Source organism: Paramisgurnus dabryanus, chromosome 8 (assembly GCF_030506205.2).
Source record: "Paramisgurnus dabryanus chromosome 8, PD_genome_1.1, whole genome shotgun sequence".
NCBI classification, from domain to species: Eukaryota; Metazoa; Chordata; class Actinopteri; order Cypriniformes; family Cobitidae; genus Paramisgurnus; species Paramisgurnus dabryanus.
The window spans coordinates 33,740,331-33,765,075 of NC_133344.1; the positions used below are offsets into that span (position 1 = coordinate 33,740,331).

At 38.5% G+C, this 24,745-nt stretch overlaps 1 protein-coding gene across 1 annotated transcript in view; it reads left to right on the plus strand.

The window, feature by feature from the left end:
- Nucleotides 1-24,745, plus strand: part of gbe1b (glucan (1,4-alpha-), branching enzyme 1b) — a 185,812-nt gene that overhangs the window by 151,828 nt on the left and 9,239 nt on the right. The window contains exon 15 of the mRNA XM_065281611.2: nt 9,407-9,524. Coding sequence (XP_065137683.1) covers nt 9,407-9,524 — 118 coding nt within the window. The remainder of the gene's footprint in view (nt 1-9,406; nt 9,525-24,745) is intronic.

Consider the following 24,745-nt stretch of genomic DNA (forward strand, 5'->3'; position numbering starts at 1 on the left):
TCACCACCTTGGGTGTGCATTATTTTCGAATGCAACTGGTTTTTGAAGGGGATAGGACACTTTTATTGGTTTATTGCACGTTACACCCAAAACACACCCATTACCAAAAAAATGAACAACTCTTTTAGACTGTGTGCCAGGCACACAAACCATTTTTACCATCGTTAAACTAGCAAAAGTGGATTCGGACACACCCTAAGTGCACTTGCGCCATGGGCTTTAGTTCGTGTGCTTAGATAATTAATATAGGGCCCTATACTGTATATACTGCTTAATAAACTGTAACTGTGCCATTTCTTGGTTGCCAGGTCCACTCATTACTCTAGGATGGTGGTGGTCATAATGTAATGGCTTATCTGCATCGGTTAAATGGACATTTCACAAGACTTTTCAAGATTTAAAATAAATCTTTGGTGCCCCCAGAGTACATATGTAAAGTTCTAGTTCAAAATATCATATAGATAATAGCATGTTTCCCTTTTAAATGCAAATGAGCTGATCTCTGCACTAAATGGCAGTGCCGTGGTTGGATAGTGCAGAATTGCAGTCTTCTGACATCACAAGGGGATCTACGTTTCAAGGATCTATTTTTCACATGCTTGTAGAGAATGGTTTACCAAAACTAAGTTACTGGATTGTTGTTATTCACATTTTCTAGGTTGATTGAAGCACCGGGACCCAATTATAGCACTTAAACATGGAAAAAGTCAGATTTTCATGATATGTACCCTTTAACAGTTGCAAATCCCACAAACAAGCAAAGTTTTGCAATCCAAACTATACCACACGTATGAGTCGAACAAAAAAAGCTTGAAGAAGGAAGTGGTCATAAATCTGGAGTCTACAGAGAGATGGAATAATATTTCCCATGTCCTTTAACAGGATGAGCAGCAGTTTTGTTCTTTTAGACTTTTCTTCTCTTTCTTTTGGATAAAGGAAGACAAAGTTTCCCCTGAGTTAAGCACTCCAGCACAAACATCAGCCATTAAAATTCTGTCGACATCAGCGCCTGACAGGAACTCAAACCATCTATGCATTTTCCTCTCGATCTTCCCGATTCTTTTCGTCTCTCGATGGACAAGTTTTTCACGCGCCTCTATCTTTTCAGATGGTTGGAGTATTGTAAATCCCAGTTGGGTATCATGAAAGCGTTCCCTGTCAGGCCTGATGTGTCTTTGATATGCTGCGTGCCAACAGGCGTCTGTGATTGTGTCAGGTCATCATTCTGCTATTATCTGTCAGGGGCATTTACTCGAACGTCATTCTAAATAATTCACCCATATCAGCAGTCCTCCTTGAATCTATAACAACCTTTCCCTCGGGCGAAACAGTCCTGTGGTTTACAACTGATGACTTCATAAGAAAACTAAATTAATGAATTGTATAAAAGATGAAAAGGAAAAATGAATATGAATAAAGTCAGACAGAACCAGGGGTGATGGTAGAAGAATTATATTTGTTATTGATCACGATGAAATCGTTAGAGAGAGAGACAGAGAGAGAGAGAGACATTGCGTGTTAGTCATATATACTGTAACTTAGTAATCTACAGTAGTGGCCAAAGTGATGTTGAGGATGGGGTTAGATTTAAAGGGGCCATGGCATGAAAATTGAACTGGTCCCCAGTGCTTCTATCAACCTAGAAAATGTGAAAAAGATCAACCCAGTAACTTAGTTTTGGTAAACCATTCTCTGCAAGCACGTGAAAAAATAGGTCGTTGAAATTTGGCTCTCCTTATGATGTCATAAGGAGCTCTTATTATAATAATACTGCCCCTTAATCTGCACTATCCAACCACAGCACTGCCATTTAGTGCAGAGAGAAAGAGAGAGCGAGAGAGAAAATAATTGACAGCACAGTTGAGTTTCAATTGCAACAGATTTCCCCCTCAAAATGCTCGTATAAATTAGGGCTGGGTATTGGCAAGGGCCACACGGTAAAACACGTATCACGATACATGGATCGCGGTACAATGTATCACGATACGATGCGATACGTTGCATGTTGCGATACATTGCAATGCGTTTTCTTTTTTTTATCAAAACTGTAAAAAATAGAGCTGATTTTATTTTACTTTTTTTAAGCCAAAGTGTGTCCACACGAAAGCTGCAAGTGTTTAAAAATTTACTGACAGTTTTTTACTCCCGCTAACTTCTGAGACATTGGCCGTATATAACAGACAACTGGACAGCGACAACTACAGCAGCGACGGAGGAGGTCGTTTGATACACACAGAGGGATAATAAAAAAGTTTAAAATATCGATAGCAGAGATTGAAATATCGATACACTATTGTGGAAAAAAAGTAGTTAGCCGTATCGATATTTTTTCACAGCCCTAGTATAAATGCAGAATAAAAAGTAATAATGCAACATTTTCTTTTCAGATCATTCCCGTGTAAGCGTAGCCTTAATGACATCACACATGTTGTTAAAGATAGCGATCAATGATTGGTTGGAATGCAACATGTAGTTAAACTTGTTTCTTTTTCTTCTTCTCTAGTCAAAGTTCTTAAAAGGACCATTTCTTTATAGTCTGAAGAACTTTCTCCACTACTGTTGCACAAAATGTTCTTTGGTTATTTAAGGTCCTTTATGGAACCACACAGCCAAAATGGTATATGAAAACATTTAGCACCTTCACATGAGTAAAACACATAAATATTGGGTTGCATCATTGATTGGTCTGATGTCACTTTGTTGGTTGTTGAGGAATATTAGACCATGGACGACGCAATTGACCAATTAAAAATTAATAATAAAAATTCCCAAAATGTTGAAAAACTTAAGAAGGTTAAGGACATTCTTTTACGCACTATTTCTTGGAGAAAAATGTAGACCATGCTTTGTATACCTGGTGCAGAGGATGCAAGATGATGTTGAGTTATTACACAATACAAATTGCTTCATTTTGAAATGGTATCTAGGTTCCTAATATCCTAATATCACAGCATTCACCGACCTGTTTGCCCTACTAAGAGCTCCCATTACCGCTACTGCAAACACGAGACAGTAACAAAGTCGCGAACCTCTTGTCAATCGTGATCACTTGCACCTTTCTTTGGTCCTGTTGTCCTCAAACCTACCACCCTCTTGTCCCTTATTTTCCTCCTGTGAACAAATTGACTTTGATCTCAGACCCTCCCATTCCCCAGCAAGCCTTCACTGATTATAGTGCTTTAACACCCGAGTCGCCTGGCCTGCAAGACACGCATCTGTACGCTCTAACAAAAACATAATTGCTAAAAGCCTCCAACCGCCAATTTGAGTCAGGGGGTGCTAGTGTTACTCTGGTATGCTTGCCAGGGAACATTGAATTAACCACTCTGGGTCTTGTGTGTTCACTTCTGCAGTCATCTATGCACACACACGTACAATAATACTTTTAATATTTTCCTCCACACTCCGTGTTGGTTTCTGTCTGTCATATACGCTTTGGTCCTCTGCGATTTTAGCACTTGTCCAATGGGAACGGGTGGTATTGATCAATGCATGAATGCCTAATGTAGACGTCTTCGCTATAAAGGATTCCTGTGTTTTTTTTATGCTATTTCTCTTCTCTTGGGATTGAAGTATTTTTATGGATCTTGGGCATGGCGTCTATACAAATCCACAGGGGGCAGAACTGATATTCTGCCATGCCGCGATACCTGCTTACATCTCGTGCGCTTCCTCTAGAGCCGGAACATCAAATGCTGGCATTAATAATAAAGTTATCAGTTTCCGAATTGCCTCGAGAGGCAGGAAGGCTTAAGTTTTGGCATCCTCATTAGGCATTGGAGAAAAAACATTGGGCACCTCTCAAGTCGAGTTCACAGCGACAAAGCAAACAGAAGCTATTTACATTTCAGACATTTGGAAGATGCTTTTATCCAGCGAGACTTGCTGCTTGTTCATTTGTGCATGCCCTGGGAATCAAACCCATGACGTTGGTGTTTCTAGCGCATGAGAAACAGTTATCGTCATGTCATGTGGCCATGTCCAGCAACAGGAATGAAGAAGTGGGGTATTGATACGATGGAGGAGGAAGCTTACGTTAATGCGTATGAAAATTTGAATGTTCAAAATTATTTTTAGGACTTTTTGCATTGTTGCAAAACAGCTTTACAGTAAATACAGAGTAGGACAGGCAGTACAGACATTAAAATTAGACTTATGAAATATATAGGATACATGGTATTATTGCAAAATATGTACAAACATATTTTAAATATGTAATTAAAAAGATCTGTCGGTTTGCATTCGGACCGTTATATTTACAGTGCAATCAAACGTGTATCAAATTTTCGTTAAGATTCTTTTTAGGAATTCTGTGAATTAAAAGGCACAAACCAGAAGCAATAATACCCAACAAATGGAGAAAGGTTGTCTCATCAAAGGACATTTAATATTTATTGTATTTTAGTTTTTGGATGTGCGTTTATAAGGAACAAAGAGCATTATGGACATTACGCGAAGCGGAGTGCCTAAAACCCCCTTAGCTGTTATAAAATGCACTGTAACCCCACTGCTTTGCGGGGCTTATTGCATTTATAAAACGGTTACTTCATATGCATAGCAGGATTTAATAAAATAAAACACAAATAATGTGTAACAAAGTAGTTCCTCAGAATCAAGTGTGGCTGCAACAGAGCGCAGTTCCCAACCAACACAGAGACAGCAAAGACACAATGAAAATATGATTTAAGACTGTGGTGTTTATTTTCATAAATCAACATTCATCCAATTTATACATTTACATTTATATCGTGCAACTGTTGAAGTGATTCTCAAATATGCATACTTAACTTTAACTCTTTCCCCGTCAGCGTTTTTATTTTTTAAGTTGCCACCCAGTTTTAGTTTAAAGGCTGCCAGAAAAATGATCTTCTTTAAATAAACATAAAATATATCAAATGAAAGAACAAATGCTCTGCTTAAAAATAAAACATTTCATCCTTTGTTCTCTTATCACCTCTCAAAATTTCAGCTAAAAGCAGAGATAATTCAATTTTTGTGAAGAACTTTTGTAAGAGATCAGATTCAGAGCCTGTTTTTAGTGTTGAGTGAATGCGTCAGTGTTTAAGTTGTGTAAGATCGCCACCCAGTGGAAAGCGGAAATATTTGAGGTAGAAACTCCTCAGTGAGCGTTTTCTCTTTATTGATTAGATGACTCAACAATATTTATTGACATGTATCTGGATATCGCCATAATTGTGCAATTGTATACAGATTAAAAATATGATTTAAGACTGTGGTGTTTATTTTCATAAATCAGTACGCAGCAGCAGTGGTGCAGTGATTCTTATGTAATGCGGTCTGAACCGTGAGGTTACCGGTGTATTTTATCACGGCTTAGAAAGCGTTTCAACCAATCAGAATGAAGAACCATAACAGGCCATTTTATAATTTGAAATATATAAATGTAAATGAGGATCAAAAATGTGTTTCTTAACAATGTGCATGTTCATAGGCACTGATTTCATCACAACGCCAAGCAATGCTTAGATTACTTAGAAATGGCAAACGGAAACTCAATCGTTTGGTAAGGAAAGCGGCGTGGTCAAGTTGCGTCGTTTTGAAATATTGTAATACTATCGATATTGCAATTAATTAGATCCACCAATCAGAGACGCTCCCGAGTTTCAGAAGCGTATTTGATTAAAAATTTTTCATTTCGGTGGGTGCTCGAGCTGAGCCCCGTGGCACCAACAGGATCGGTGCCTATTTGCGTGTTTATAATCTTTCACTTCCATCTTCCTTCACTTCCACCCACAAAACAACGCACCATTCAATTAAGGAACCTTACTGGGGTTATCCAGTTGTTTCCAGTCGTGCCAAAAACCATGAGAGAATATCTTGCCTCATTGTTCTGCCCCAAGCCTGCGGTTCATCACTGATATCAGTTGCCTCCCTTAACTCTAAGTCACTTGCGTTCACACCAACTTAAAGACATCTCGCTGGGTGAGAATGTACTTAATAATTTTCATAGTTTGTGACGTGCACTCCCAGTTGATTGCCTCTAACCATCGCGATGGTGCTGCACCACCGGTGGTTATGACAACCATCACAGCCCTAACAGGAACTCTACATTTAAACCCGATTTACTTTTATACTGAAAAATTCTGTATGTGTAACTTTTACTGTCAGAAAAAATGGTAATAAAGTATAAAGGCAAAGTTCAGGATGTGTTACTGATAGATAGATCATTACGGTGGCACATAAAACTTTCCATCGTAAAAAATAGCTTTCTGGACCCCGTCAAGGGTTGTGTGCTAAAAGTGCCATCATAGCTTGCAATGCAAATGTAGTCAGGGCTCGGAGAATATCGCTTTGTTACTTTCGTCCCGCATTACTTTTGCCCCCGTTTTCCACTTGGTCAGTAATCAACGGCTACACTTTTGAAAAGTTAGTAGTGACCATAGTCGAAAGATTGTTTGAACGGGTGTGCTAAAGCGTTTGATCTGTGCACGACGGGGCGCCGGACGTAATGCTCTATCTTGATATTTTGCTTCCAAAACGCTGGGAATACTGACATGAGTTATATGAAAGAGCCTTTAGTATACACCTACCCTGCAAGATTTTATCTGCAGGCCATTTTGAAAATGTTAGTGAAATAAATTTTAAGCTTTCAAAATAACATATTTAGACCAAATGTGCAGAGATTAAGCTTAAACATAAGATGAGGTGAATCTCAGGTCACAAGGTGAATCTTTAGGTTTTGCTTTAGTGGTCATGAAGATTTTTGGAGTCTTATTTTTTCTTTCCTAACAACCTGTCCACATCAAATTTGAAATTATTTATAGGTTTGTAATGTTTAAAGTCTTAACTGTCTCTCACATTGTACATTGATACAGTAAAATCTATTATAGGTAAAATTATCCGGATTTGTGTAAATTTCATGAGAAATGTTTGAGTTCATATTGAAATCTTCAGTAATATTGACTTGGCAAATCTGAACTCAGTTTGTGACATTGCTGAGATCTTTTCTGAAACTCTAATAGAGACATTTGTGAGATTTCTGTGTCTTTTTCTCAGGAAAAATATCTGAGATGCAGGAGACTTAAGCTACAGCTTCCATTTGCTCTCCATGTAATCTCATTAATGTTTAGGAGAAATAATTGAGATATTAAAAATATCTAAACATATCTAAGCTTAAATATAGGTCGTTTTTTAGCTTTGTTGGGGTCATGGTATGGCGCCCTAATAATGCAAATTTCACAAAATCAGCTTTTGGGCACTCCTGAGTGCCGTTTTATGAAAGCTTATCTGCTTGCTTGAGTTTTATTTAAATAACGACAGTAAACAACTTATATGCAGAACCCTTTAACTCTGCATGGTATAAATAGCATCACTTATTTAAAACACCCCCAAAATATACATAACAATGCAAGTTTGTCTTATCAGTGAGAGGATGCAATGCAAATAATTGTTCAGGGTCGGTGGGTGGGTGGGTTGGTGAGGGGCTCATCTATCGTCATTCTCGGCACAAACAATACGAATAGCAACACTTCTTTTTAATCATCGCTATCAAAGCTGGCAAGCTGACAATAAAAGCCAAGTGTGCTCCAGCTCCAGGGGCTGAGTAACAGAGTGTTTGAGGATAACATGAAGACCCAGCGCTTGCCCACGGGGATATGAGGTGATTATTCAAGCAGCCAATTAGATGCCCGTCTGCATGTTTGTTACATCTTACAACTGTTTAAAGTCCTGAGAGGCAGGCGTAAACAGACACTACAGCACCTCCATCTTTCTCTTTCTTAGTGCCACAGGAACACAGTGTTTACTTACTGGAAACTGCACTAAAACAAAATAAAGGCTGGATTTACTTAAAAATATTGTATATAGATTTCAAGATTTATAATACTGAAATGAATGATTTTTATGATACTATATATGTACAATTTAGTTACAGAAAAAGTATACATTTGGTACCAGTATGTACCCCTGAGGGTTTTAATATGAACTCTTTGTACTTTTTTAAATGGTATCGCCCCAGTGACTGCTTGGGACCAATTTTTTTCTGACAGTAAGTTTTTTTTTCCACTGAAAGTTCTTTACACTATATAGGATGATTTTATGTAGAAAACAGTAAGTCACAAAAATGGGTCCAACGTGCCTTAAGCACTTTTTATATTGTCGTATGTTTAGCATCTGAAGTTTTCCAGGCAGCTGTCAACTTTTTGATATATAACTTATACCTATAAAGAGCTAAAAAGCATGAAATAGATTTCCAGTTTCTTCGGAAATGTCTTCATCGTTCTTTCCTGACCTTTCTTTCTCTGTCAAAATGTTTCTTATTCCGGTCATGAGTCTAGGCAATTACTTTTTTTAATATTTAATTTAGTCAGTGTAGCACAGACAGGGAAATTGTGTGTGTGTGCACGTTCGATGTTGTTTGAAACATTTTTTGATGGAATACATTATTAATATTTTGAAATGGATAAATAATTCTGCCTGGAATTGTTGATGCGGAGACTCATCGGTTCTGGCGGCCGTGTTTATATGGGACGAATGTGTGTCATTGTCTCAGCGGAGCTCAAAGCAATCAGTAGCGCCGACTCATCGCTCTGCATTCAGAAGAGCAGGAGAACTTCTCTAGAGGATGGACAACTAGTTCACATCCACAACACTTCAGTGTGAATGCCACGAGGATTTAATGACTATGAATTAATTGTGCCTGGTGTTTGGCCGCTTAAGATCAATGTTTGGACCATTAGGTTGAAGCATTTTGATGGATGGGTGGATGCATGAGTTTATTTGATCTGTTAAATGATACTTTGTCTCTAGTGGCATGTGGTGAACTTTTAAAATATATGGGGAATATCTACTTTTTTAAGGCCAATGTAAATGTTGTGTAAAAACTACTATATGTTTTTATTATGTTAAACTTAAATTTATGAACCTGTATGTGAAATCCAGGCTAAAGTCTCATAATGTAATGATGAGATTTGGAGCATCAAAGTTTAATTTCATTCATTGATTTCAATCTTACTCATAATCTTCATATCTTTAAAATTGAGTATTTTTACAAAATGACTTGTACATTATGTAAGGTCATTTTATGTAGAAAAGTAAATCACAACAAAAATCACTTTGTTTTCTCATGCAGTCTAATTTTTTTAAGCATGTTTTGAATGTTAAATAATAATTACAATGTGCTAATGAACATGTGGTTTGCATTGACCCATTGACAAGGAAATTTGCCAATCACAGCGACCTGACTCGCCCCTTCGAATTTTCACAACACCTTAGGAGCTCAATGTGAAATGCTGTTTCATTTCAACTTCTTATACTGGTCTGAATGTTGAAGAATTCTTATCTTATATTATGAGCGGCTTTTGCATCGTAGCTCCTCATATATTTACTTTATAAGTTCTGTCTGCAGCATCTCCACAATGCGTTTCTTAACCACACGCTACTCCAGATATAAGATCAAACTGGACTCGGATGAAATCCAGTATGGAGGTCATGGCAGATTGGACCACAACACAGAGTTCTTCACGGAGCCGGTGGAATTCAACGATCGGCCCAACTCTATGATGGTACAGTATGCACACAACATCATACACATGGCCACATACTGTAGATCTGCATGTATCTTTACTGATTGTGGAGGAAATCTCTTGAATAATGTACACTGTAAAAAATCTGCTGTAATTATGCAGCTGGTTGCCAGTAACTTACTGTAGAAGATAAAGACTGAAAATGTTTCATGTTCATTTAACTTTAAACAAACTGTTGCCAGTAAATAACATAAATGTAAAATCTACAGTAAGTTACTGGCAGCTAGTTGCCAGTAATACCCAGTAATACTGTAATTTCTACTAGGGATGCACCGAATCCAGATTTTTTAGGTTCGGCCGAATCCCGAATCCACCGTTTAAGATTCGGCCGAATCCGAAACCGAATACCAAATCCTACTCCCATCCTTATTCCATTAACACAGTAAAACACATTAATGAAGTAAACAACGTCCACAGCAGTGTATTTTTCATTTTATTTAATTTTAACTGTACATTATGCCAGGATGACAAGTTGGAAAAACTATTTTGACAATTACCATAAGCCTATGCATAATGAAAGCGATGCGTTGCGACACGCTCGTTTTTCCAATAAGCAAGCAGCTCCGCGCTGAAAACTATATTTAACTTTGAGTGAGAAGCTCCGCTCGTCAATGTCAGTTTTCACACGGCCGTCCAATTACAGTGGAGGAGGGGCGGGAGATTACCACAGCAACCAACCGGCTCACAGCTGAAGCATCACAGCTACCAAGCGCTCGGCTGAAAAACAGCTGGAATTTGGCGTCCTCAAGGCGTTTTCAGCTGTGTTTAAAAGTTTTGGTGTGTCCAGCCCCTAAGGCTCACCGAAAGAAAAAGCTCATCTCCACGTCAGCACCCGATGTGTGTAATCAACGGCCGCGTGACGTCGACCTGCGTAGCGCAAGCCTAGGGTTCGGTTCGGTGGGAAAAAAATCTAGTATTCGGCCGAATCCGAACCCCGTCAAAAAGCCCAGTATTCGGCCGAATCCGAATCCTGGATTCGGTGCATCCCAAATTTCTACAGAAATTTTTTACAGTGTAGTTGTAAACAGGCAAATGTTAAATTGAACTGAACTAATTGTGTAACTTTTTATGGAAAGTAATAGTTGTGTTACTTTTACATTACTTTCGCATTTTTTTTTTTGTGTTTGCGTTACATTTTCTTACTTGGCTAAGGCTTGATCTCTTTTAGGCCTTGCAAGTGTTTTTTATGACTGAGAAGGTTCTACATTCAGAAATTGCATATTTCCATTGCAAAAATGGCCTGCCATTCTGCCATCCTGTTCTGACTTAAACTGTTTCGCACTATTCTACGTGATTAATCAGTTTAATTCAGTACATTATTCTTTTTATTTAATTAATTCAATTGAAAAGGAACTCACATTATAAAATAACTCAAATATACATGCGTACATTTTATAAAGTTACTTCAGAAAAGTAATATTATTACGTAATGCACATTGTGCACTGGTAATGCACTTGTAATTGGTTACCCCCAATACTCGTTATTAGTAGCTAAAGAGATTATCAGCCAAATTGTTTATTAATCAAACATGCTTTAAGGTAAATTCACATTATAAGCGACTAGCAGTAGCAGAGCGACGCAATCTCATTGATTTCAATGGAAGCTCGGTGGCAATGAGACCAATGAGAACGAAGCAGGGGAGTTCACATCATCCGTCTCTCGGCAGTTAGTGGAGTGGACGTTACTTATGTGTTTATGACAACTAGATAAAGAAATGTCTCTTCTGAAAGAGACGAGCAACACACAGCGACAAAGTCACTTATAACCCCCCAGTCACATTAGCTACAAGAGACAGAGCGACAGGCTACCATTCATTTTCAATTGGAGTGGCCGTTTGCCAGCGGCAAGCGACGAGCTCGCCGCTGCGCGAGCAAGGTGGGACTAAAATAGACAAGCAGGCTATTTTATGCAAATGCTGAGCGATGCGACAAAGCGACTGCCAATCGGAGTGAAGGAGCAGCGTGACGTAGGTCTGTGGTCGAGTCGAAGAAAATAATTCAAAATAGCGGAAAATGTGTATTTCTGTATATATCTGATAAGTTCGGCATTTTATCTCATATATTTTGTTACTTTTATCGAGAAATAAATACTTTTAAATCCAAATACACTGTTCTTGTAACTTAACTTTTACTGTTACTTCTAAAGTGACTTTTGATAACGCTTTTAGGTACTAGCCAAGGAACGCCCATCAAGCGAGTGCATGTCGCTCGGTGTCGCTCACTTTTGTAGCTAATGTGACTGTAGGGTAATGTAAATGTACCTCGAGTAACTCTATTTTGTGAAATAAAACCACAGTCCTGCGACGTTAGATCAGAAATGTCTTGTCTGCAAGTGTCATTTTACTCGAGTAATGAACTTGAAAAATGAACTTTCAATTTCAGTTATTGGAACTGCATTACTTGAATAAAAAAAATACTTTGTTACATGCTCATTAACGCTAAAAGTAGTGGAATTACAGTAACGGAATTACTTTGTAACGCGTTACTCCTGTCACTGTTTTTAACACAACTTGTGTTGTCCCTTTCATTTATTTTAACATGAAATAACGTGTTAAATGGGATGACACACACAATGTGTAAAAAATTAACACATCATTTTTTACAGTGTACTGTTGTTATGATACTAACAAATTACAGTAGTTGATACTAGTTCCAGTAAAATTCAACACATTTCTAATACAAATTTGTAAAACTTTTACAGTTATACAGTACTATTTTTGTACAATAAAATTGTATAAGAAATACAATTTATACAACATATTAAAAATAAATAGTTTATATTTAAGTGAATTTTTTTTAAACATATAATACTAAAATCACCTTACATAAAGTACAAATAAAATCAATCAATCAAATTTTAGTCTTAATTTTTTTATCTTTAATTTATTTTAACTATACTTATATCAAAATAAACAATAAAACAAATATACAAATTAAGTATTTTCAGTGTTTCCCACAGATCTGAAATTTACTTGTGGTGGTAGCTGGTGAAAAGGGCAATCATTATTATCCACCGACAAAAAATGGTCTACTATACATGTAACAAAGAACTAATAATGTGTGACACAACACAATACTTTGATTTATAAAACATTCATATTAATTTCACATTATAGTTCATTAATCTAACCACCCCAAACTTTTTTTGCCATAAACAAAGCTGACACTGTTTGTCAAAGCACCACGAAAAAACTTTATGTTTTTGCACTGATATATGAAGCAATTTGATGGCCCCTTTTATCAAACTCAATTATATACAATACTATGTATACTATAGCCTATATAGACAGTGCAGGTCTATAGATTATAAATGTGACTGATGTTATAATGGTAATAACTTCTATAAGCACTTTTACTGCTTCTGCTTTCTATTTCTCTTTTGCCGATTAAAAAAAGCTTAATCCACTAATTATTTCAGATTTAAAAGTCTACTTGCTGTGCTGTCCCGATGACAGACTTTACATTACAGCTTTGCGTTTTTTATATCCTGAGTCAGCTAGAGCTTTGCTCATTCAGTATTAGCACTGCTTTTGCTACAATCTCTGTGCAAACTGTTTAGATTTTAGTAAAGATATTGTATATTAATAGTAAGACTATTAAAAAATGGGATAAAGAAAATGAAGCGGCGCGTGGTCGTGACAAGAGCCAGTTGCTATCGCCATAGAAACCGGAGGCACGCTAAAACAGCACTCGAGCTTTAGCGCGGTAGCGCTCACGGCCGTTCTCCGATCGACTCGGGTTTTACACACAATATTAATCAGACTTGGGACCCGAAGTAATGAACTAGGACCGACCCGGACCCATCTGACCATTTAAAATATAAACCCGGAACCGTACGGGTCCCGCGTCCTCAGTGAAGAAAGACCTCTAATGGTAAAACTCTGCTCAAGTTCAAAAACATGAAAGGATACAATGTGACACTGAGGTTGCTTCGCGTCGCGCCCAATTCATTGAGAAACAGAGAGCACGTGAACGGACACTCAACCGGAGAGACACAACGTGCTTGCACGCAAAATGAAGCCAACTTAGATGCTATAAACACATATGCACATAAGCATATGCGACCATTTTGGTCGCAGTGTGTTCCCTGGCTGCTCCGTATGTGCTGCTGCAGTTGATCCAGTTTGCCGCGCTGGATGATGAGTTTATGACGCGTGCATCATCTTCACGGTCACCCGACCACCACCTCTCTCTCGCGCTGTCTCTTTCGCGCGCGCTCTCTCTCTCTGTCTCTCTCCAAAACACGGGTCATCCAGTCGAGTTCAGAAATACGGAATTTCGTAAAGTGATTTTTTTTACTTGGGCGGGTCGCAATTTACCTGGGCGCAGCGCCCAAGTAGAGCCTATGTATGGGAAACACTGATTTTTTTTTAATTATTGACTTTGTACCAGAGCACCAGTTCTTTGTCATCACAAACTAAACTAACTATACCATGCTATGCTATAGTATGTTATACTTTACTATACTACTACACTATACTATACTATGCTATACTACACTGTACTATACTATACTACAATATATTATGCTGTATACTATATAGAATATATTATATTAGATTATACTAAACTATATAATATGGCATACAATCCTATACTTATGCCATACCAGTTCTTTTGTCTTTACAAACTAAACTAAACTAAACTAAACTAAACTAAACTAAAACTTACTGTACTGCGCTATATTGTACCATAATGTACTATATTATATTATGTTCTACTATACTTCACTACGCTTTGCTATACTATAAACAGTATACAATACTTTACTATTAAGCCATATCGTGGCATTAACTTTAGCTCTACAATACATCCAATACAGGAATACTGTAAAAATTCCCAGTCTGCATAAGCATGCAATAGCCATCGTGAGAGATGTTTGAAAACTGTAAGCGCTTTGATTGAAGCTCAAGGCAAAACAGCTATATGTTTAGAGGAGGATTTTGTGTTTGAACACAGTAATATGCAAAATTGTGAGCCATGCATTACTGGAATAATACCCACAAAATTTTACACCGTGCAATCACTACATAATATTTCTGTTATTTGCGTGACTTGTATTGCAGCACTATCTTAAGTAATCATAGTACAGTTCTTCTAGTGAGTCACATTTCTTCATCAGATAAGTTTCCCTCTCTCTTTGTCTATGGGCTCCAGCTGACATATTGTGTATTCTGTTTCCAGAGGCCTTATTGAAATTAAGTGCATAGCGTGAAATTTAAATCCTCATTTCTGGCTATAGCTTGTGATGCAAGGCTTTATTTTCAGCCTCCTTATTGAGCACCTCTCCCTTTTCCCCCTTCATTTCCTCACCCTTGGGCCTCCTGACTTTAATAAGATCTATAAAAATTCAAAAGCAAACTTAACTTTTTGCTGACTTGTCCAGTTGTCGACATACTTTTGTAATTGTTAAGCAGAGCATGTGAGCTAATCTTGATCTGGTGGGTAAAAGGTGACAAAGATGTGCATAATTGATGTTTGTTCTCTTGGATATGCTCCGTCGTGTGACCGCTTGGGAAGCGTTTGATTTATCAGATTCTGCGCCATCATTTGTTCACCCTCATGTTTTTCTGACCCATGTGACTCAAAAAGAAAGGCCACTTTAAACCTTTCTATGCAATAAAAGCATGCATGTTGGGCAATAAATTAACCTATGCTGGGTTGTTTCAATATAAACCTTTTTTTTAATAATTGATAAATTTAACCCGACAGTTGGGTTTGTCCCTAGTTGACCTAACATAACGTAGCATATTTTAGAGTGACTATTATTTCCAAAAAGCTCCAACAAGATCAATAAAAGGAGTTTATTAATGAAAGAGCGCTTGTGAAAACTCAAACCAAGGTCTCTTTTTTGCAGAACATGAAAACATTTGCGAATACGATTGAAACTGTTGTTTACGGTCATCAGTGTCAGATTACTCAAGACGGCAGTGTCATTTGTTATCTGATATAGTAGTAGGACTTCTAAAAGTAAAACATTCATCCTTTAAAGCTGCATAATTTATGAACCGTATTATGTTCATACTATCAAACTTACTTTGAAAGAAGACCTCAGGGCCTTTAGGCATGAAGATATCTCAAGGTCTCAAGGCAGAAAAAAAGAGTGGAACTGTGCTTAAAACTTGAAGACAGATTTTATCGTTTTTCTTTACATTTTGATATTAAAGAGCAACTGTTAAAGGGACATGCTTATTTTCCAGCTCCCCTAGAGTTAAACATTTGATTTTTACCGTTTTGAAATCCATTCAGCTGATCTCCGTGTCTAGCGCTAGCACTTTTAGCATAGCTTAGCATAATCCATTGAATCTGATTAGACCATTAGCATCACGCTAAAAAATAACCAAAGAGTTTCAATATTTTTCCTGTTTAAAACTTGACTCTTCTGTAGTTACATCGTGTACTAAGACCGACGGAAAATTAAAAGTTGTGATTTTCTAGGCAGATATGGCTATGAACTATACTCTTAAACTGGCGTAATAATCAAGGACTTTGCTGCTGTAACATGGCTGCAGCATTCAACGAAAGTTACGGTTAAATATTTGAACCAATCCATCCAAGTATTGCTCACATTGTATGAGTGTTAAAGATAAGTGTGCTGTTACCTTTCATAGTGATGAGATTTTCAAGGGGCAAAACTCAAGCCTGAGCTATATGCTTGGACCAGTAGGGAAACAACCAATACATGCTAACCACCACGCATCAACATGTTACAACACCCTGGTAGCCGCCATTATCACCCTAGCATTGTTGCAGCAACACTGGCATGATAAACCCCTCAAGTAGTGATGTATTAACTTAATTGTTGTTTTAATGAATCAATCACTGCTGACAAAATAAGTAGGCAGATGTCTGAAAGTATACACTGTATGGGATACTGTAAAATATGCATGACCTGGACTCTTGAAATTGATAGTGGAATACATTAGTCTCAGACAGGTCAAATACATATTGATCCTTATAATGCACATCCAAATCCCTGTGCTGCAAATGAGCATTTTATGAACTCTATTGATATATTGTGGCCAGACAGATACAATAGGATGCTTGGATATCCTCATCTTAAATGGTGGACATTAGGTGAAGATGCAAGCATAATTGTCTTGTTCAGGATGTTTGTCACAAACACATTTACTTGTGTTACACTTTTAAACCGGGTTTCAGACTGGCTTGGGGCCATGAAGCGTTAATGCTTGACGGAAGGCTTGTCTGGAGCGTGGCCAACAGCCAATCACAGTGACCGCTACACATGCTCTGGTCTTCCATAAACCTAATTGGCTGTCGCGCACTAGGGTATTTCCATAAGGCCATCTGATTGACTGACGCACACGTTGCAGCTTGAAAAGTTAAGAAATGTTCAACTTGTGCCGCGAGCAACGGCAGTGACGCGGCACCGTCGGATCCACAATTCAGTTCGGCAATGCTTGACGTCACCCATTAAAAGTGAATGGGAAGCGTTAACGCTTACACACCGTGTGAATGTACTGTAAAGCCCGATTTATAGTCGTGCGTAAGTTGACGTAGGTTATCCGTAGCCTGTGCGTAGCCTGACGTGCACCTCGCAAAAATTTTAACAGCGTGTCAGTTCTATGCGGACCGCAAGCGCTGTGATTGGTTCACCAGAACCCCTCCCATCAGGTAAAAAAACTGTGTCATAGGTATTTCCGTTTGCGACGGTGAAAACAAAGATAAGCCAATTTGAGGAGTGATTTTACTCCAACTGCAACAAAAGTCACTGTTTTTTCACTTCCATCATTGCTTGTCTTCTCAAATCATACAGAACAAGTTGCTGTTTCTTCTTCGTTTGTGGGTTAACTTCTTCTTCTTTGACGGTCGCGCTGCTACTGTGGTTACACACATGGATACTGCCTACCAGCGGTCTGCGCGCGTGTTTGCACGTCGACGCAGACGACGACGCAAAATTATAAATGTAAACCAACGCTAAACCTACGCCATTGCGGCTATGCCATAGGACCATCGCACGACTACAGTATAACGAGCCCTTTAAAGTCATGCGTACGGCGTAGGCTATCCATAGCCTGTGCGTAGCTCTGGTAAGCCTGAAGTGCACCTCGCAAAATTTTTTTTACAGCGTGTCAGTTCTACGCAGACCGCAAGCTCTGTGATTGGTTCACCAGAACCCCTCCCATCAGGTTAAAAAACTGCATCATAGGTATTTCCGTTTGCGACGGTGAAAACAAAGATAAGCCAAGTTGAGGAGTGATTTTACTCAAACTGCAAAAAAAGTCGCTGTTTATTTACTTCCATCATTGCTGGTCTTCTCAAATCATCAAGTTGCTGTTTCTTCTTCGTTTGTGGGTAAACTTCTTCTTCTTTGACGGTCGCGCTGCTACTGTGGATACACGTGTGGATACTGCTTACCAGCGGTCTGCGCGCGTGTTTGCACGTCGACGCGGACGACAACGCAAAATTATAAATGAAAACCGACGCTGAACCTACACTGTCGCGGCTATGCCGTAGGACCTACGCACAACTATAACGAGCCCTTAACGCTTCATCCCGTGTGAATCTACCGTTACGTTTTCCTTGCCGTTACAGAGAGCACAGCTCATGGTTGCATAGCAACCTCCCGAGTGCTTTGGAAAGAAGCGTCTTAACTCGCATTTACACGCGTTTTTTTGTTACTGTGAACGGCCCCTTAAACATTCCCATCAACAATCAAACATATATGAAACAAAGTAAATAAAAGTCTTTCTGCGAGCCAGATTAAGTTTAAATTTTTGACCGTAGATGCAGAGAGGGGTAGGGCGGGCTGCAAATGGAGTTTGAGACCACTGCTTGGTATGACTTACTGATATATAATTTTTCACAGTGTTATTTTAGCGAAAAACCTCTCTAAATTATTGGAAAACAAGAATAGATACTTTTTTTTGCTGCGTACATATTTTTCCTTTCATTAGATTAATTATGCTGTTATGCTATGAATTTTTGACTGTGGCTTCACCCCCATGTAAAGTGCAATACGGCAGTTCTGCGGGAGACTTTGTGAACCCTGTACAACTTTCCTTTTATCTCTCCCCGACTGTATTACGACAGCCTTCATCAATTAAATCCCCAGAATTACACATTCTCTTTTTTCTTTCATTGCAATGCGTTATTCATTCAAACACCACTATTTCGCTCCCTCCCACTTTCTGGCAAATGAAAAGTTTAGTCTAACAAGTCCCTTTTCCCGGTAGAGCTTTAAAGGAGATGTACATAAGCGCCGATGACATAAAGGTGTGTGCTGTCGATCTGTGGCTGCATGACTACTGTCAGACGTTTCTCTTTTGCATACGACAGAAATGAATCGTTCTGATCGTTGGCAGGTGCCAAGTTCCTTTATTTCTTCCCGATTTTGCTTTATGATTTATGTAATGGCCATGATTTCAAAGTTGACTCGAGTATGTGTAAACTTTCCCTCCGTCTTTTCTTTTCACACCTTTAATGGGTCCATTAGCTCACCCCCTCCGTTTCCACGAGTCACAACAAACTCTCATTTACTGTCTGAAGGCGTTGCAAAGGCTGACGCGCCGAGCTCTTAAACCGGCACGTTCGGCAGAATCAGGTATTCATCGGGATGACTGCGGAGGCGCCGAGCAAAAGACGAGTGGAAAATACTACCCTTTCACTTTGCAATGATGAACAAATATGATTTTCCTGCCCCTAGCATCAATTTGGTGCGAGCGTCGACTGCGTTTTTGTGCTTGTTTCCTAAAGTTCTGCATGTGAGGAGATTGTTTGAATTCCAATGATATTCATGAGGCGCTAATTAAAAAAAAACAGCGAGTCGCCGTCTTTCTTGAGCTAACTCGTGAGAAACATATAATAATTTTATAAATTAGCTGATGAATAATAACCAGTAATGTATTTTCATCTAGTAACATATGTTATTTGCAGTTTTGTGATATTTTATTATTTAGTATGATTTAAATTCACCATAAAAAAGCTGAAGTGCCACTGAAATCCTTTTTAAAGTGAGATTACATTAGTGAAATGCTTTGTACAATATCTGTAGAAAATGTCATTGATGCTTACCCCACCAAAATTTATGTTGTGGTTGCTAGGGCGATGCAAAATGTTCTTAGTGATAGTTAGTAGTGTTGCTATGCAGTTGCTAGGGTTGTTTACTGTAGGTAGCTGCTTGTTGGTCTAAATTAAAAGCCTTCCCCCAGGTTTAAATTAATAAATAGCGGACCCTCAATTTGACTTTTGATGCATTCCTTTAATGAGGCAGAATGGTTAGTCAGATCATTTGTAAAAGTAATACAACTCTCCTCAATAAAAAACACGATTTAAGGTATCAATCATGTCCATTACACAAAAAGAGTGTACAGTATATCAGCGTCAGACATCAATTCAGGAAACACTTTAAGAGTCATCATCTGATTGGTTCAACTCAACAGGATTTCTAGGCCATGTTGTGCTGCGTTTACACCAACCGCGTTTCAGGCGTCAAAATCACGTCTACCACGCCTAGTTTGCAGCTTGAACAGTCTGAATGCAGTGGCGCGTCAAGAGCGAAGTAGACGTACGGAAAAAGCAAGCATTTTATGTGCATCAGAGGCAAAAATCCGCTTCTTGTGGGAGGGGCAGGTGCTATGCGGTTGTCTGTTTGCAGGATGGCTGATGTTGATTGTGCATTTATCATGAGAAAGTTACCGGTTTGTATTTAGTCACCTTACTATAGGGGGAAAATAAACGGCGCGGGTCGATAAACGTCATGTGACTCAAAAGTGAAATGTGTATTTACAACTTACCAGGTTGCCCAATGTCCTCACTGACACTCTTCCAAGCGTTGTCCTTTTTATTCCTGTCTCTATAGAAATAAGAACTTGTGTCGTATAGCTCCGGGTGACTGCTTATGGACAATATCAAGCCTTCATGCTGAATGAGTAACTCCAGGCAGGGCTGCCGCCACAGCAGCAAGCAGGCTGCTGATTGGTTAACGTGGCGCGAAAATCCACCAAAGTTCAAATTTTTCAACTTGGGGTGTCAGCCGGCAATTCGTGTCAAATGCAAAATGAACAAAAAGCGCCATTGGGGTGTATCGTGCTATACGGTCAATTTGCGGAATTCACGCAAACTAAACGCGCAAATGAGGCTGAAACGCGTCTGCTGCGCTGCGCTAAACGCCTCATCCGCACCACAGGACATCTAGACACGCGTCAACACGTCTTCACATTGACTTAACATTGAAATCACTCACGCTTCACGCCTCTACTGCGGCTGGTGTAAACGCAGCATTAGGATATCAGCTTTGCATTATACAGCCCAAAACAAAATGAACTGTGATTGGTTGCTTTACATACCAGTCAGACAGCCTCTTGGGCTTTTATGGAGTCCAGACCTTGGACTAATTTCATTTGTCTTTTGTTAAATTTTTTGTTTTAATTACTTTGAGGAGATGGTCTGTGGGCGAGTCCCTCTGCTTTCGCTTAAACGCGAGTAGGAGAAATGATGGGTTTAGGTTGATGTGCACTAATATTATGAGTACCGCTGCTTGTGTTATTAGTAAACATGCTGCACAACAGTTTGTACATGCATATGTAAGAGCTTTCTCAGATATTTCAGAGCAATTGATGAAATAGGCTTGTGCCACTTTCACACGCTTTAACATAAAACCGAAATGAAAGAGGCAGAAAGTGGGGTTATATAGTTGAATTAATAGTGGGGTTTCCATTCAAACTCTCTTTAAAATCCGGAAAAATTTTTTTGATGCATTTCCATCAAGTTTTTCGAGCGAATGACGTTTGGTAACCTAGTAACCAACAGTTAAAAAAACAAGGGACGCTTAAAGAAGATGGAGACAGGACTGCAGTTAGTTACGATGTGGCAAGTTAAACATTTACTAGCAGGGCAGAATTTTTGATACAGGCACTAGCAGCAAGGACATTGCGACAACGTCAGACGATACAGCTAGACAATCTGTCACGTGGGTTTAATGTTCGTTACATCAGAATTTATTTGGCAAATTCGTTTCCATCTCCTATTATTCGCATTTACTCTTTTCCGCATAAATAAAAAACATAATAAGGAATTTTTATTCGGAATTTGGCCACACATCCTTAGCTAACGTAATGACACTTTTACATATTTTCTTCATATAAATCGATTGTTTGACCTCGGTACACTTGGAATCAAGCGTGCCTCACAAGCCCTGAAAAGTGAAGCCAAAACATCTCGATCGCCCCCCAGGGGGAATGGACAAACGACCAAAAAAGTTGTATGGGTTGGAGGATAGGATGAAATAAACAATGCGTTGATTTTCCAATCCAGTTTTAGTTACCTAATGTGTTTTCAGTGAAATATCCAATAAATAAGGAAATGTTTGTCATATTGTGTCATTAAATGTAACAAATTTTTAATCAACTCACATCTCTACTTTAAACCCTAAATCAATAAATTGAATGTAAAGCTCGCCGGTAGTGTAAAATAGACACATTTTTGCCCTCAATAAATCAGTATCCAGCTGAAGTTTCTCTCCACGCTTCAGTCAAGAAGCACTTAAAAAGCACGGACGAGATAAGAGACAGGTGTACGAGTTTAGCTGGTGAGAGTATTCACCAGAGACCCACGGAGCATGAGTTTTAGGGCGAGAAAGAGGCGGTGGATTGTTTTGGAGTGTTCTTATTTTAAGGTTACACAATATGCCCATCTTCAGAAGGTCGTGATAAGACTACTCACAGATCCCGGAGACCCCCGGTGTGTCCCGGAGGCGTGTGAACCGAGTCTGTTTCGTGCATGATGTGTGCTGATCCACACCGCATCACAACGTCGACCCGATCGAGCGCCGTGACCAAAGGCTCTTCTGCATCGTCTTTGAAACTCTGGAGATCACAAACCACAGGTCAGAATTGGGATTCAATGAAATGCGAGGCAGACGTCCTCATTTCGTACATCATCTGTTTGTTTATGCGTCAGACCACAGGCTCTGTACCTTGCGTTCGCTTTTTGAATGCTCTTTCATGATCACAAAGACCTACTAATGATTTACTGTCCTTGAAGTGGAAGGCGTCTCAGCTGGATCCCTCTCGCGTTGAATATTAACGTAAGCACAATAAACCACACGTGCCATCAAGGCCTTCGAACACCTGCTACTCGGTCCCTGCCAGCCTTTCTACGTTTCTTATAACAAACCTTGACAAGTCGTAATACTTTGAGGTTTTACCAAAAAGTGCTTTTGAATACTGGATATACATTGTTTTGGAATAAAGGAGACACTTAAGCCACATTTAAAATGCATGAATGTTGTTGCGTTAGTCAGAAAAAGTGGACTCTACAAACAAAAAAACTTTTTATCAGTTTGACCTCAAAATCGTTTTTATTTGATGTACTAGTCAACCCTCCTCAGGCAGGTGTCTTTGAAGAATAAGCTCAGGTGTAGTTCATCACATTTTAATTGCATTTACATGATTTCCATTGATACATGAAACTAGGGCAGGGTCATATTGAGTGGCTCCTCCCCTCTTTAAAATAGCCAATAGTATTTAGTTTACTTCACAGTCTGAAATCTAAATAAAAAGATGGCATCGAAATGATTGATCCGTTTTAGCAAAAGTAAGACACGGTAAGTTTTAATTGCTTATATGTGACCCAGTCTGTGAAAAACTCCTTCCCAAGAATCCATGTGACTGACATGTAAAGCAACCAATCACGTTTTGCTTTGTGCTGTGTCATGTTTAAGGGTTTGGAGATGTTGCCACAATAACTGTGTGCTACCCTCATTTATGAACAATTATAATGTTTATAACAAAAATGGTAAACATGTTAAAATACCTTGAATATTTTTAAACATGCAGCGTTTATTCTTGATGAAGCATATCGTCACTGATGGAAGCATAAAAGCTTTTTTCTTTGATCAGACGACAATTCAACAAATCAGAGGTTGGCTTTTAAATCCGTGTTTTCAGTGTTAAAAAAGTGTTTCTAGAAAAGTGATCTACATACATCAGAAGTTCAGCCAACGGTTTCAGACTGAGACAAGTGAAAACCCGTCTAAAGTCTTTTTTTTTACTGTTTTCTTCATTAAATCATACTAAGTAATATAAATAACATTCTGTGAAAAATAACCTTTATATCTTTAAAGGATTAGTCAATTTTCTCAAAAAAATATACAGATAATTTACTCACCACCATGTCATCCAAAATGTTGATGTCTTTCTTGTGCAGTCAAGAATATATAATTTTATAAGGAAAACATTCCAGGATTTTTCTCATTTTAATGGACTTTAATGGACCCCAGCACTTAACACTTAACTCAACACTTAACAGTTTTTTTCAACGAAGTTTCAAAAACTCTAAACGATCTCAAACGAGGCATAAGCGTCTTATCTAGCAAAACGATTGTCATTTTTGACAAGAAAAATAAAAAATATGCACTTTTAACTACAACTTCTCTTCTTCCTCCGGTCCTGTGACGCGCCAGCGTGACCTCACGCAATTGCGTAATGACGTGGAAAGGTCACATGTTACTTATATGAAATGCACATTTGCGGACCATTTTAAACAATAAACTGACACAAATACATTAATTAGGATCATTTTGACATACAACAAAGTCGGAACGGTTTACTTGTAAACACTGGGGCGTAGTTTCGCATACATCATCCGTGACCTCTTGACGTGATGATGTATTACATGAGGTCACGCTGGGGCTTCACAGGACCGGAGATAGATGAGAAGTTGTGCTTTAAAAGTGCATATTTTTTATTTTTCTTGTCAAAAATAACAATCGTTTCTAGATAAGACCCTTATGCCTCATTTGGGATCATTAAGAAACTGCAATTTTAAACTGCATTAAAACTGTTAAGTGTTGGGGTCCATTAAAGTCCATTAAAATGAGAAAAATCCTGGAATGTTTTCCTCAAAAAACATAATTTCTTCTCGACTGAACAAAGAAAGACATCAACATTTTGAATGACATGGTGGTGAGTAAATTATTTGAATTTTTTTAAAGAAATTTAACTAATCCTTTAATATTGACTGAGTAATATCATGTCAAAGATTAAAATCTTATAATTCGATTGTGACTTTAGTCTGTATTTTACTGACAGGCTCACATATTTTTTTCAATAAAGTATTTTGTCAATGTTTTGGATCGCATCACTTTATAGTTAATATCCTTTAGGTCAGGGCTCTCCAACCTTTTTGTGAGCAAGGGCTACCACAATGGATAAAACAATGTGGAGGGGCTACTTTTT